This window comes from Suillus subalutaceus (assembly GCF_016647625.1).
Source record: "Suillus subalutaceus strain FC151 chromosome Unknown DFJ58scaffold_109, whole genome shotgun sequence".
NCBI classification, from domain to species: Eukaryota; Fungi; Basidiomycota; class Agaricomycetes; order Boletales; family Suillaceae; genus Suillus; species Suillus subalutaceus.
In genome coordinates, this window is record NW_024540358.1 from 80,225 (window position 1) to 92,748 (window position 12,524).

At 48.9% G+C, this 12,524-nt stretch overlaps 3 protein-coding genes across 3 annotated transcripts; all 3 read right to left on the bottom strand.

Moving 5' to 3' along the window:
* Positions 1-23: 23 nt before the first annotated feature.
* On the bottom strand, positions 24-4,688 carry DFJ58DRAFT_804599 (phosphatidylserine decarboxylase-domain-containing protein). Its single transcript, XM_041391042.1, has 11 exons — positions 4,081-4,688; positions 3,736-4,018; positions 3,511-3,681; positions 2,762-3,455; positions 2,308-2,710; positions 1,406-2,255; positions 1,221-1,350; positions 1,030-1,167; positions 643-974; positions 395-584; positions 24-335 (listed from the first exon to the last, which is right to left on the bottom strand). The coding sequence occupies exons 1-11, from the start codon at positions 4,287-4,289 to the stop codon at positions 169-171; spliced, it is 3,567 nt and encodes a 1,188-aa protein (XP_041240302.1). The 5' UTR covers positions 4,290-4,688; the 3' UTR covers positions 24-168.
* Positions 4,689-5,981: 1,293 nt separating this feature from the next.
* On the bottom strand, positions 5,982-7,509 carry DFJ58DRAFT_747905 (uncharacterized protein; the record flags this gene model as incomplete). Its single annotated transcript, XM_041387560.1, has 4 exons — positions 7,367-7,509; positions 6,983-7,309; positions 6,643-6,951; positions 5,982-6,581 (listed from the first exon to the last, which is right to left on the bottom strand). Exons 2-4 carry the CDS (start codon positions 7,280-7,282, stop codon positions 5,982-5,984), a joined length of 1,209 nt encoding a protein of 402 aa, XP_041240303.1. The 5' UTR covers positions 7,283-7,309; positions 7,367-7,509.
* Positions 7,510-7,858: 349 nt separating this feature from the next.
* DFJ58DRAFT_39212 (uncharacterized protein) lies at positions 7,859-10,198 on the bottom strand. Its single transcript, XM_041380170.1, has 2 exons — positions 10,087-10,198; positions 7,859-10,025 (listed from the first exon to the last, which is right to left on the bottom strand). Exon 2 carries the CDS (start codon positions 9,921-9,923, stop codon positions 7,905-7,907), a length of 2,019 nt encoding a protein of 672 aa, XP_041240304.1. The 5' UTR covers positions 9,924-10,025; positions 10,087-10,198; the 3' UTR covers positions 7,859-7,904.
* Between the last annotated feature and the right edge of the window lie 2,326 nt (positions 10,199-12,524).

The following is a 12,524-nucleotide window of genomic DNA, read 5'->3' on the forward strand; positions in this document are numbered from 1 at the left end:
AGTTTCAGATTGGATACAAAATAAAGTTTATCGAAGCTATAAATATCTAGAACAATGCCCCACACTTCAATTGAATACTCAACGAAATATAAGTTAAGTTAGTGATCATGATATATGTATATTAGTATCGCTCTTGTCGTCTGTCATATCCATACGATGTACGCAAGGTCATACCCTACCACTGTGATGCATATTACTTGGGCCATGCCGCCTACAAGTCCCAATCCCCATCCCCACTCTAACCAACGTCTCCAAACACGCTCTACCATTAATCACTAGATCTTCATCCCATTCCACTGCTCCCCGCTCGAATAAAACGACGATCGTCGAGCCCCCTGTAATGATACATTCACTTAGAAAACGAGTACACGGAATACAGAAAGAAATTGCGCACCAAAGGCAAAATATCCAAGCTCTTGACCGCGCTTGACATCCTGTCCCTCTTCAACAGTTGTCTTGATACTCCCCACCATCATCGCACCAACGCAAACCACCATGACCCGTCCAAACTGTGGACTATCAATAGGTACGATCTTTCTCACATTTTCTCCATAGACATCCAACGCGCTCCGAATCGCTTGAGGCTAACCACCCTTCCATGCATTAGTCCCCACTCGATCAAAACAAAGATAAACCACCCACATTCACGGTATAATACTCCCCCTTCACATCCTTAATCTCCCCAATCCTCCCATCCACAGGAACATGGAACCGATGATAATCCTGTGGTGCGAGTCTGAAAATCGCCAGAGGCCCACCTACGTATCTCTCCGCCTCATCGCGATACACATCGCCCAGTAATCTCGCAATGCTGAACTCGCGGCCCTTTATCCAGAGCTTTGTAGCTTCGGATACGGTTTCAAAGACCATGAGACGGCAGTCAGCGGCACTGACAAGGCGGCGGGGGTCGTCAGGGCTTTCGACGGGTCTGGCAGAAGGCTTGAGTTTACGGTAGAAGAAATCGTTGAAGGTTTCTGACAAATCAAAATGAGATTAGCGGGGTATGCTTAGGAGAGGTGAGAAACATACTGAAAGAACTGATCGGCTCCAAAATCTCCTCGACTTTAAGTCCATGGAACTCGATGAAACTCGGGATATGGCGGACTGATTCTGGTGAGTCGTATTTGGCGCCTTGTTTGATGGATAACGACTTGAGAAGGCGACGAGCTAAAACAAGTCGAGTTAGGAATAATGACGGATATGAATATGAATATGCGAACCTCGTGCGCCCTCCATCCTCCCTCTGGCACCCTTATACAATAACCGAATTCCAAGCCGAACATACACCTGCATCTTCTCCTCCTGCAACTGCCCCGTCATCCGATTCTGCACGATGATATTCGCCGAGTTCTGAGAGATGCATCATCAGCACGACCCAACCAAGACAATAAGCTATAGTACTCACAGCTCCAATCCTATAATTCCCATTCGACACCTTCGAAATAACCTTCGTATACCACTTCCTCTGCGCCTGACTCGCAGTCACGAAATTTCCTACCACAATCCTATCAACCTTGGCCCAATCCTGACTCGCACATATAGCCAGATGCGTGATGATGTCCATCTCCGCCTTCGAGTTCAGCCTCGGTCGATGGCACAACGGGCAATTCTTGATATTAATAACCCGCTCAAAGGTATCTAAGGAGGACGCTTTGGCTGAAGTCGCATCGTCAGGGTCAGACGACGAAGCAGAGTCCTGCATCGTGTTATTGGATCTAGATCCATCAGGCGTCGATGCCGCCGACGAAGGCTCCGGGACACAAACGCTCAACAACGGACTATCGTTCGACTCCGTCACAAACAGCGACCTTCCTAAATCTGTAGGCGACTCTTCCCCCAATATCGCGCCCAATGGCGGACCTGAGAAATCCAAGCTGCCCAAGAACGGCCGTCCAAACGCTAGGTGTAATCCAAGTTCTTCTCCAGGTGTGATAGATTCTGATGCAGATGCACTGTTATCTCTGTCCATGAAGGTGTCTATGGTATCGATCCTCTTCTTTTCGCATGTTGGTCGTACGAGCTCTGTTTCTAGACATTGGATCGATTCTTCGATCGTTAGTTCATCTTCTGCTGGTCGTTTGCGGTGGCGAGTGAAGAATGAGTCGATAGTCTGCGCAGAGAGTGTCGAGCCGAGAGAATCGAGCATGGATGTGAGCTCCACATGCGATATAGAACCGGTATCATCCGTATCGTACTGCTTCAGATACTGTGCCCAGAAGCGCTGACGAAGCTCGGCATAGGGCTGGAACTTTGCTCTGTCACGAAAGTTAAAAAGACGAGGACAGTAGACAATAAGTCGAAACGTACCGGAAGGAAATAGTAGGATTATGCTTCGCCTCCCAAGGCATCTCCTTCGCCGTCGTTAGGGGCAAACAAAACTGCTTCATCTCCCTTCCTTCTCCACTTCCTTTCGCATCATTCTCCCCACACACATCTGCATGAAGCCCCGTCCGTGGATCAGGCTGCGGCGCGTCTCTCACCAATTCGCCGACGTCTAACCATGCATCGCCCACGTGGTCATTACTCGATAGCTTATCCCAGTCAAGGACCGTCATTTGGACCTTGAATGATGTCTCGTATCGACGGACGTGGAAGAGGAGTTTCTCGTCCCAGGTGGGGTTGAGGGAGTGTCGGATTATACGCGTACGAAAAATCTTTTTGGAGAAAGAGATCACTACGAAGGGGTCCATGTCAAAGCCGGTGCGGGTCACTGCAACAAGGAGTCAACACTGGAAGTAAACGATAATGAGTTCAAACGCACTGTTCTTCAACTTAGGCAAGTCAGTCGCGCCTTGTATCTCGAGCATCACGATCCCGACTATATCGTTCGAGTTTGCAGTTGAAAAGTTGTAATCTACCTTTTTGCTTGACCAAGATTTTCGGAAGATCTTTTTCTGTGTCTGATACACGGCACTAGAAGGACCTGGTGATACGGGAGAGGGGAGGGGAACAATAGCACCCGCACTCACTGACCGTCGATGCGAGCGGTCCGTGTGAGGAACATTCGTGTCGTAGGATGGTGAAGTGAGGAGATTAGGCCGGCGGGGGAAGAGTTTTGGGAGTCTGCTTTTCGAGGCAGACGTGGTGTTGGCCGTAGGCGGAGTTGTGATAGGTGTAGTGGTCGGAACAGGAGATAACGGATGTGCAGTCCCAGGCTCCTGTTCCTCGGGTTCAACGTGAGAGAGTGTCGGGGAAGGAAGATAAAGACGCGGGAGGTCGTAGGGTGCCACTGTGGGATGTGCTGTCTCCGGTTCTCCGTTCTTGTGAGTCTGATCTTGTAAGAGAGATGGGGAGAGGTAAAGACGGGAAAGGTGGAGGACGAGGTCTTCGTTCTCGTCCTCCTCTCCTTCCTCTACAACGTCGTCGTCACGCTCTTCCTCGTCAGAACTAATTCCACCATCGTCTTCATATGCTGGGCCTGTCAAATGAGATCGTAGGGTGCCGATACCTTCTGTCTATGGGAGATGAATGAGTTAATCTGGAAAGGAAGAAGAAACACGCGAGACGTACTGGAGGGGCAGAAACGAGACTCGGACGGGATCGCTTTACGAGTTCAGCAAAGACTCGCTCAAAAGCCATTGGGGATTGTGCACCAGGGGGTGCAACGAAGCCGAGTTTGATTACTGCCATTCCAGATGCATGCGTATTTGCACGTGTCGATACGAGGTTTACAGAGCGTGACTGCAGCCTTATATCAATACCAAGCCTTCATGAATACAGCGGAAAGGAACGCACCTGATTAGTTTGAGCTGAGAAACTTAGGTCATTGACAAGCAGTTCGCCGTCGACATCCCGAAACCAGGAGTCGAGAGTGAGCGCGACTTCGCCAACGTATTCCTTCTTCAACTTCAAGGTATCCTTGTCCCAGACAACTAGTTCAACGGACCCTAGCCTATCAGCAAGAGAGAGATAAATAGGAAAGTCGAAGGTTGCGTCTTTAGCTGCATAGACTGGGTTAGGAGCGCGTTTGAGGACAGGAGTGTGGTGTCGATTATTCAGGAGGGAAACGACGACCAAGCTATAATCACATGATAGCAAAGATCAGGGTCGTGTGTATGGATGCGAGACTAGCAGACTCACGGATTGAGGTCGCCCTCCTTTGCCTGTGCGCCGTTTCGAGCCCTGGCGAGGCCACGACAGCCGATGACTTGAACGCGAAGGAAGACGACTGGTTGCTCGCCTGGAGAGGGAGAGTAGTGGTTTCGACCGCTACCACGGCCCGGGAAACGGGCTGCGGATTTAAGAGCACGCCCAAGTTTTTGGGCTTTCTTGGGCACGGCCGGTGCCATATTGAGATGGTGGTGATAGTAAGATGAGTTTCGAACGAGTCCGACGACGTTGGACCAGTTGAAAAGGACGACCTGAACTTGAAGAGCAGTTCAAGGTTGATATAGAGGCCCCGACCTCCTGTGGCACAGCTACAAGCTGCTAGAACTCCTCTCCTAGGTGCCAGCCCTGCCAGCGGCTAAACAGGGCCTGTAGAGGTTTCAATCTGTTTCACGTCGGAATAAACAACAAGTCGGTCAGAAAATTGAAATAAATGGAGATGAAAGAAGTGCCAGAAGGGCCAGAACCAGAAGGCCCGAAGGGTTTAGGCAGTTTAAGCGTAATAATCGGCCATATGGACGTCATGCGAGTCAATATAATCGTGGGTTTCCCTTTCACTGGATCTAGTAGCTGGCTCTATCAAGCGCTCGTGTTGTTCGCTTCGGCTGCTTATCACTTCCTGCTACTGCGTACTAAACTTGTCGCCGATATGAATGGCGATGCCCACGTTTGCTTGTCGTCGCCGATAACATTCTGCACAGACTTACATAGCCCTAGTACCTCTAAATGTCAATAACCTCAAACTGTTTAAACACTTCTTCACGAGTACCCCACCACGTCAGCAGCAAATAAATCCTATCCTTATCCATCAATGCATCCTGCAACCACCTACAACTGATCTTCCTACCCGATACTACCTCGACGTAAGGCAGAGACGTTTCAACCGTCAAGCACTGCTGAGTCATCCCTGACCACTCGGAATTGGAGCGAGTTTGGAGTATCGTACTAGTAGTTCGCTTTCACCACTCGTCCTAGACCCCGCCTATTCGTCACGGCCAACGGGCTAAAGTCCATCATATTCATGTGTCTCTGACATCTTGGACGCCAGCAAAACTCGATTCCCGCGGACGTGAACGTTGAATGCATGATTTTTGTGCTTCAAAACGCGAACATGTGCAGGGCCCCAATCATTCCACGGTATTGGCGTTATCGCTGTTGCTTCGTCGACATCGAAGAAAATCTTCGTGGACATGAACAAGGTCAAAGTTTGGTCATTAGTTGAGGCAAGGCATAGCAGTCTATGTTCAGGGTCTGAGGTATACTGGGCTTGCAGCTGTGGCTGCGGCTGTGAGCTATAGTTTTGCCCAGCCGGAGTGATAGACTCTATGTCTACCAACGGGAAAGGCAACAGGAAACATGCCAGCAATTGTGGCGTCTCGGATATATCTTCACATGGATACAGCTTCAAATCATTGGCGACAACGAGCAACCTGTCGTTTCCGAGAAAATTAAAACCGGCTAAGTTGAAAAATGGAAATTCCAATTGGGTCAGCGCCCCTGAGTACTGCCAAGCACCAGCCTCACTTTGATTCAAAGGCTACTCAGAGGTTCGTTTCTGGATCTTCAACTTTCAGAATCTTAAAGTCGTCGCCGATATGAATGGCGATGCCCACGCTTTTTCGTCGCCTGATAACATTCTGCACAGACTTATACAGCCCTAGTACCTCTAAATGTCAATAACTTCAAGTTGTCTAGGACACTTCTTCCAGTATCCCACCACGATTTGCAGCAAATAAATCTTATCCTTATCCATCCATGCATCCTCCAACCACCCATGAGGGCCACCACCAATCTTTCTATCCGATACTACCTCGACGTAAGGCAGAGACGTTTCAATCGTCAAGCAGTGGTGAGTTATCCCGTCCCCTGATTTCTCAGTGCCACTCGGAATCGGGGCCACTTTGGACTATCGTAGTTCGCTCTTTCACCACTCGTCCTAGACCCCGCCTATTCGCCACGGCCAGCGGGCTAAAGTCCATCATACGCAACTCATATTCATGCGCCTCTAACATCATCCTGGACACCAGCAAAACTCGATTCCCGCGGACGTGAACGTTGAATGCATGATTTTTGTGCTTCAAAACGCGAACATGTGCAGGGCCCCAATCATTCCACGGTATTGGCGTTATTGCCGTCGTTTCGTCGACATCGAAGAAAATCTTCGTGGAGATGAAGAAGATCATTCGTTTATCGGTCACCGAGCGAAGGCATAGCAATCTATGTTCAGGGTCTTCGGTGTACTGGGCTTGTGTCTGCGGCTGTGAGCTATAGCTATGCTCAACCGAAGAGATGAACAATATGTCCAACATTGGGAAAGGCAACAGGAAACACGCCAGTAATTGTGGTGTCTTGGACATATCCTCAAATGAATACAGCTTCAGATCATCGGAGGCAACGAGCAACCTGTCGTTTCCGAGAAAATTAAAACCAGCTTCGTCGAAGAATGGTTCGTATAGTATACCGCACAGGATGCTCTAAATTCAAAATTAACTGTCAATTTCTCAACTAATTCTGACTATAAACTTAAAGACTCACGCTGGATGTCGTCGAGTGCTGCCAGTCCCAAATTTGCAGCTGCCACTGCACAGTCGACGTCCCAGCTATATTGATGTAAGAGTAGCGGCGCCGCAAAGCAATATGCCTCCCATAACACTTGAGCTTCGCGCGCGTTGAATATCCGGGCAGATATTCGGGCAGCCCAAGAACCAACGCCGGTCCAGCAGCGTGAGGGTGAACACGACCATCATCCAAAGTCGCTAAGTAAATGTTGGTAGTGTTGTTAACGTCGTACACGATGACGAACAGATTTTGTGCTGGGTCCATCAATACATCACGCTTCGCTGCCTGGGGAAATGGACATATCGTTCTTGCTGACCAGTCGTGCTCGATTGTCCTGTTGTGAGAGTTTAGATGGTATTGGGCTGATGGTGACCAAGTCACTAGAGTGGTTCCACAAGTAGAGATATTCACCAGAGACGTATTTTGACTCAGGAAAACGGAATGCTGGTGAGATAACTGTTTGGAAGGAATAGGCGTTAAACTTGAACCATGCGTGGGCTTGATCCCTCAAGCGTTGTAAGCGCTCGGAAATAGGGGTGTGATCGTCCAAATTAGAGACAGGGAGCAAGCGTTGGCCGCTGAGTTCGACGATGTACTGGAGCTCAGAGGAGGACATGTACGCCTGCCGAAAGGTCTTACATACCTGGAAGAACTAGTGATTCAGTATAGGATTTCGTCTAGGGCAACGACAACGACTCACAGATCTGATGTGCAACGAAGAATATCTCTGCAAGAAAGGAAACTTAGAATGTAAACCAGGAGTTCTTCAGCAAGAAACAGGAATACTGTTTTAGGCCTCATTTCGTGGTCCACTCCCTTGACAAGTCGGCCAACCGTCATCGGATCAGTGAGTGGGAAGCTGGTAAGAAACAAATTTCCAATTAGGTCAGCACTCCTGAGTACTGAGTACTCCTAGTACTCGCCAATGTCTATATTGGTGTCAGATCGGCGTCCCGGGCGTAATCTGCGTTTTTCTACACGACATTCAGAGTCTTAGACGTGGCGCGTGAGCCCTGGAACAGTCAGGATCCTATAACGCTCGAATCCAGACGCCAGAGGATTATCTGAGTCGAAGTGTTCATTATTATGGGTCTTAACAAGAGTCACATCAAGCGATAACATTTCACGGCATAATATGTTGCTATAAAACTAGATAATAAAGGGTATCAGTAAAGTACATGTTCAAGGATAGTGGAAGATCTCAGCAAAAGATAGTGAAAGGTTCTAGCAAAATAATCTCATCCAAGCGCGATCCATCCAGACAACTCCATTTTCTGACTGATCTCCGTCGGCATCCTCAACACGGTCTCCTTATGCAGCTCATTGATATTACACTTCTCCGAACACAGCACAAACCTCCCAAGCCCTCCCTCCCGTCCAGCGAATATACACACCGTCGGCGGTCGCTCCGCACGGAAATAGTACATCGTCGACGAGTACGTGTCGATGAGCGTATAGATGTGTCCCGCATCTGGTCCAGTATCCGCTAGTTTGGCATAGTCGTATTGTCTGAGCGAACCTCCCCGGTCCATGCCTCGTTCTGGAATCGAGAACTGTGATCCGCTCGGCGTAAAATACATTCTTGGGAAGTGTCCTCTCGCGCCACCGTACAAGTGCTTCTCCACTTCTTTGATACTGACGACCCCTTTCACTCCGATGAACCATGGTTGTGCGTCGACAATACGTCCAGATTGACTGAAAACGAACAGTCGAGGGGAAATAATGAGGAGCACGATTCCGATTACGATGAGCGCGATGGCTCCCGCTCGGCTGATCATAAGAACACCTAGCCCGACGATAAGAGTTGGCCACGAGAGATACGGAATGAAACCGATAATAGTCCTCCTCAACGAATCTGTGGTCACAAACGCAACCTCTGGGAAATCTTTCCACCTGATGGATGCCGCCCGACACCCATCAACCACAAGAGCTCCATTCTCTGTGATACCAGCGACCTGGATCTCCGGTAGAATATCCCAAAGGTTGGCACTGTAGATATCGTCGTCAGAGTACCAACATGCCGTCTTGGTGATGGTCGAGGGCAACATGGATACCATGCGCTCAGCGATACGGTCGTTGTCGTTGGCCATTGACAGCCTCACAAGAGCGTGCAAATCATCCTCCGAGCGGTTTGGCTGAATACGGTGCTCAAAAAAGCCCATCAGCGCATACACACGCTCAGCCTTGTACGCCCCACTGGTGACAGACTTCTCGCCTATCATATCCAGCTTTGGTGGTGGAGGAGCAACACCTGGTGCTAGAGCTGCCGTACCGCGCCGCCATATAGCTGATTTTAACAGCGTCAAGCGCTCCAGCCTCTCAAGCGGATCCTTCCCGCTGTATGCATTGATGATAGCCTGTTCGATATCATAGTTTGTATAGGCCAGGTTGGCCAGCTCAAACAACGACAACGGCGTAACCACTTCTCGATCTCGGAACTTGTAGCAAAGGCGAGAGCTCAGGAGGGCTTCTGGCATAGTCCACACCCGTTCGCCCCAGCCTCTCCAGCACTCGTTCTCCCCAGCCGCAGATTTGCCAAGCATGATCAAAGTCACCTCTGCTCCACGGTAGACATCCGCCATGCAGTACAAATCCAGATTCTTCTCCGACGGCGTCTCTCCTATACACTCCAAGTCGAGCCAATACGCATCGTATTTCTGTTCGAGCACCGCTGCACGAACCTCCTCTATGAACTGAGCCTTTTCTGTCTCCTGATCTGGGCCTCGAGTGAAGGCATCAACGGCGCGGTAAGAGATGGCAATAAATTTGGTACGGATGATGGTGTCGCGATCTGCACATGAGACCCACTCATTTCGGATGGGGTCGCGAATCAGAAGAAGTCGAGGATAAAGGGTATGTGTAGGGATATCCATCTCGCCCTCCTCGATAATGCGGGAAGAATACTCCATAGGCGAACGAGCTGCCCATAGCTGACCCTGGAACCCGCGAGCATACGGTTTGTAGTATCCACTGTTATACACGTCCGTATCCTCCCCAGTGTCATCCGCCAAATCGATAGGAAAGAAAAGTTGTGCAAGTAGCCAGACGACTGACCAGAAGAGCTTCAACGTGAACCAAAGCCATACGGCTATCCATTTAAAAATGATCCACCCTCGTATGGGGGAATTGGCTAGCAGCCATATGGCGATTTTGCTTGCCTGGTTGGTGTGGTTGCTGATGGCGACTTCGGATTTGCCCGGAGGGAGTGACGGCTTGCACGACGAGCTTTCGACAGATCCCAGTGGTAGGGCTGACATATCTCTGCTCTACACCGTGCGTTTTTGGATTGCCCAAGTCATCGTAGCAAGTGATGGTTTCTTGTTGTGTGACTGGGAGCTTCCAGCGCATCCTGGCCATCCCTGTTGAAAGTGTCAGTTGAAGATGAGAAACCCACTAGGACTTTCGAACTGCTAGACTTACGATGAGTAGAGAGACACGAGCTGAGTGTTACCTGTTATTACTTTAGCGACAGTGGACACCCGAGCGCTATTTGCTCGTAACAAAATAAACTGGACGAAAAAAATTACAAATTGAGTGGGGCTATTAGTACCTTTATATTATGCTTACGCGTGCCATAACTTCAGACCCCCGATCTTACGCTTGAGTGTCAGGAAGACACTGGCAGTTGATGTCGGATCCGTCATTGGACAAACCGATAAGGTTAACCCTGTTTGAGGCACGTAAACAATGCATGCACAGCCAAAACCATCAAATCCCGTCGCCTAATATGGTGAAGTGCTTACGTGGCTATAACCCCTTATTCAGCCGCGTCAGTCATAGTTGCGCAAAGATGATCACGGTAGCGATGTTTCGAAGTTCCTGATGGGCTTCGTGATGGAGGCTGGGAATCCGTACCTGATCTGTGGGTAAAAAATTGAATGGCTTATACACTAACTCCCTTGAGTCCTCTGAACTTGGACAGAAAGACATCACGCTAGGAGACTCAGGAAACTCGTGGGGCGTTTGACAGATGCCAAGGAGCACTCGGCGCTAAGTGTCGTTCATATTTCTGAAAGGGCTTCTCAGTCAGCATCTCAGCGCGGCCAGAAACCATGAACCGAGATACCGCACCTGACTGATCAAGTTGATTGTGAATTCTCTGAGCCCTCATGCGATAACAAGCGACACTTACCTGAAGGTGAGGTAGAGGGCTTACTAGGCCACCAATGAATGGCAAGCGTTGAGACCCGTTGATTGGTTGGTGATTTCAGATTAAGTTACGCGGGAAATGGGCGCACTTGGAATTCGGATTAGAAAGTGGTTTGGACGCGGTGTGTTCCAAAATTACCTAACTATAGATGATAATCACTGTAGGTCCCGAATCAATTCGATTATCGTGATCTCCACAGTTGATGCAGGTGAAACGAACAGACCCTTTGGCTCAAACCATCACACAATGATACGATCAATCATCGATCGCCTCTCATGCACAAGGTCGTTAGCTTTCACCCATAAACAGTCCAAACACTCGCTGAAGGAGGCTAGCTAGCTACACGCAGGTAGAGTTACAAATCAAGTAGTGGCAACGGATCCATCACTGCGTGCACCTATGATAATCCAGAGCGCCTTCTTGACAGGCGCACTCGCGATCGTGTCAGTGATAGTGGCGACGACTGACTATTGAACCCCAAGTACAACGCTTTCATTATCACCCTCCTCGGAGGCTCCATTGCCATAACAAAATGACTCACTCAGGAATTTGGATACGTGGAACAACCCTGTACAGCTGTACTTATGTGTTGACGATTTGAATCGCAGTTTTCGAGACAAATGGTTTCAAAGTCCGCTTGCTGACATTAACAACTTGCTGTGATTCGAAGAGATGCTACGTAGTAGATCCCAACCTACTGCACAACTTGAAGGACCGAAGGTTGAGCTCATGCTCATCAACTTGAACCCATGTCTAGATAACTCATTCGCTCAGTCGGTGTTAATACGTGGATCGATCACCGTCACTCAGATATTTCGTGAACCATGGAGCTATACTTCCTGGAGTCTTGACTCTTGATGGCCATCATAATGTGAGTATTAGTCCCACATCTGTAGTCCTACATTATGTTCCTGAGTTTCATAACTCGTCTTTCTTACTTCGTACTACGACTTGCAAGGTCAATTTTACTTGATTACGCTCTTTTTCGTTGTGCTCGTCCACCACTTCTTTCAGCAGGATTGCATCTCGCTCAGGCTCTAATAAATGCAAGATTTGTTAATCACTTTCACATTTCCGCTTGACGCCTCTCTCACCGGCAGAACTTCGACGTCCATTTCGTTCCGTGAGCTGCTATGGTCCACCTGCCATACAGATCATCCTCGAACCCTCTTTCTGCTAGGTTCGGGTCGATATTTCGAATAAAAAGAAGACTTTGCCCAAGCAGCTTCAACCAGTCACGTTCTGTCACTGCGATATGCAAATTAGATCACCATCGGATCGATAATGCATTTGGTTTTATTTCTGTCCACAAAAAGCTAACACTAAGGCGTAGACTAGTACACTAGCCTCATGCCATAGATCGAGTGCGTCCCACCGTATCGCTGGTCACGCGTCCGAAGTCCCATATTCACTTTGCTGATCGTCAACGTCGAGAATAGTGTTATCTATATGTAGAATTCTCGAGCCACCGCATAACACATCCGGAGATGACAGACCCTATCGATCTTGTCCTATCTAATCATCTTTCTAATCGACGCTCGGCAGTAATGTAAAACGGTGAGCTCAAGAGCTAAGGCGACATGTGCACTTCCAAGTTACGGTGTGTATCTATGTGTATCTCCTCCTAACTGTTTAACGTCTCTGGATGATACACCTTAAAGTGAAAAGCAGTGAGTCTTTTTTTGTATCAACATGCTGTTTATGTTTG

Coding starts and splice junctions, on each gene's coding strand:
- DFJ58DRAFT_804599 (XM_041391042.1), bottom strand. CDS start 4,289: ATGGCACCGGCCGTGCCCAAGAAAGCCCAAAAACTTGGGCGTGCTCTT. Junction 1,351..1,405: donor GGAATTATAGGATTGGAGCT/GTGAGTACTATA, acceptor TGCATCTCTCAG/AACTCGGCGAATATCATCGT. Junction 1,168..1,220: donor GAGGATGGAGGGCGCACGAG/GTTCGCATATTC, acceptor GACTTGTTTTAG/CTCGTCGCCTTCTCAAGTCG.
- DFJ58DRAFT_39212 (XM_041380170.1), bottom strand. CDS start 9,923: ATGTCAGCCCTACCACTGGGATCTGTCGAAAGCTCGTCGTGCAAGCCG.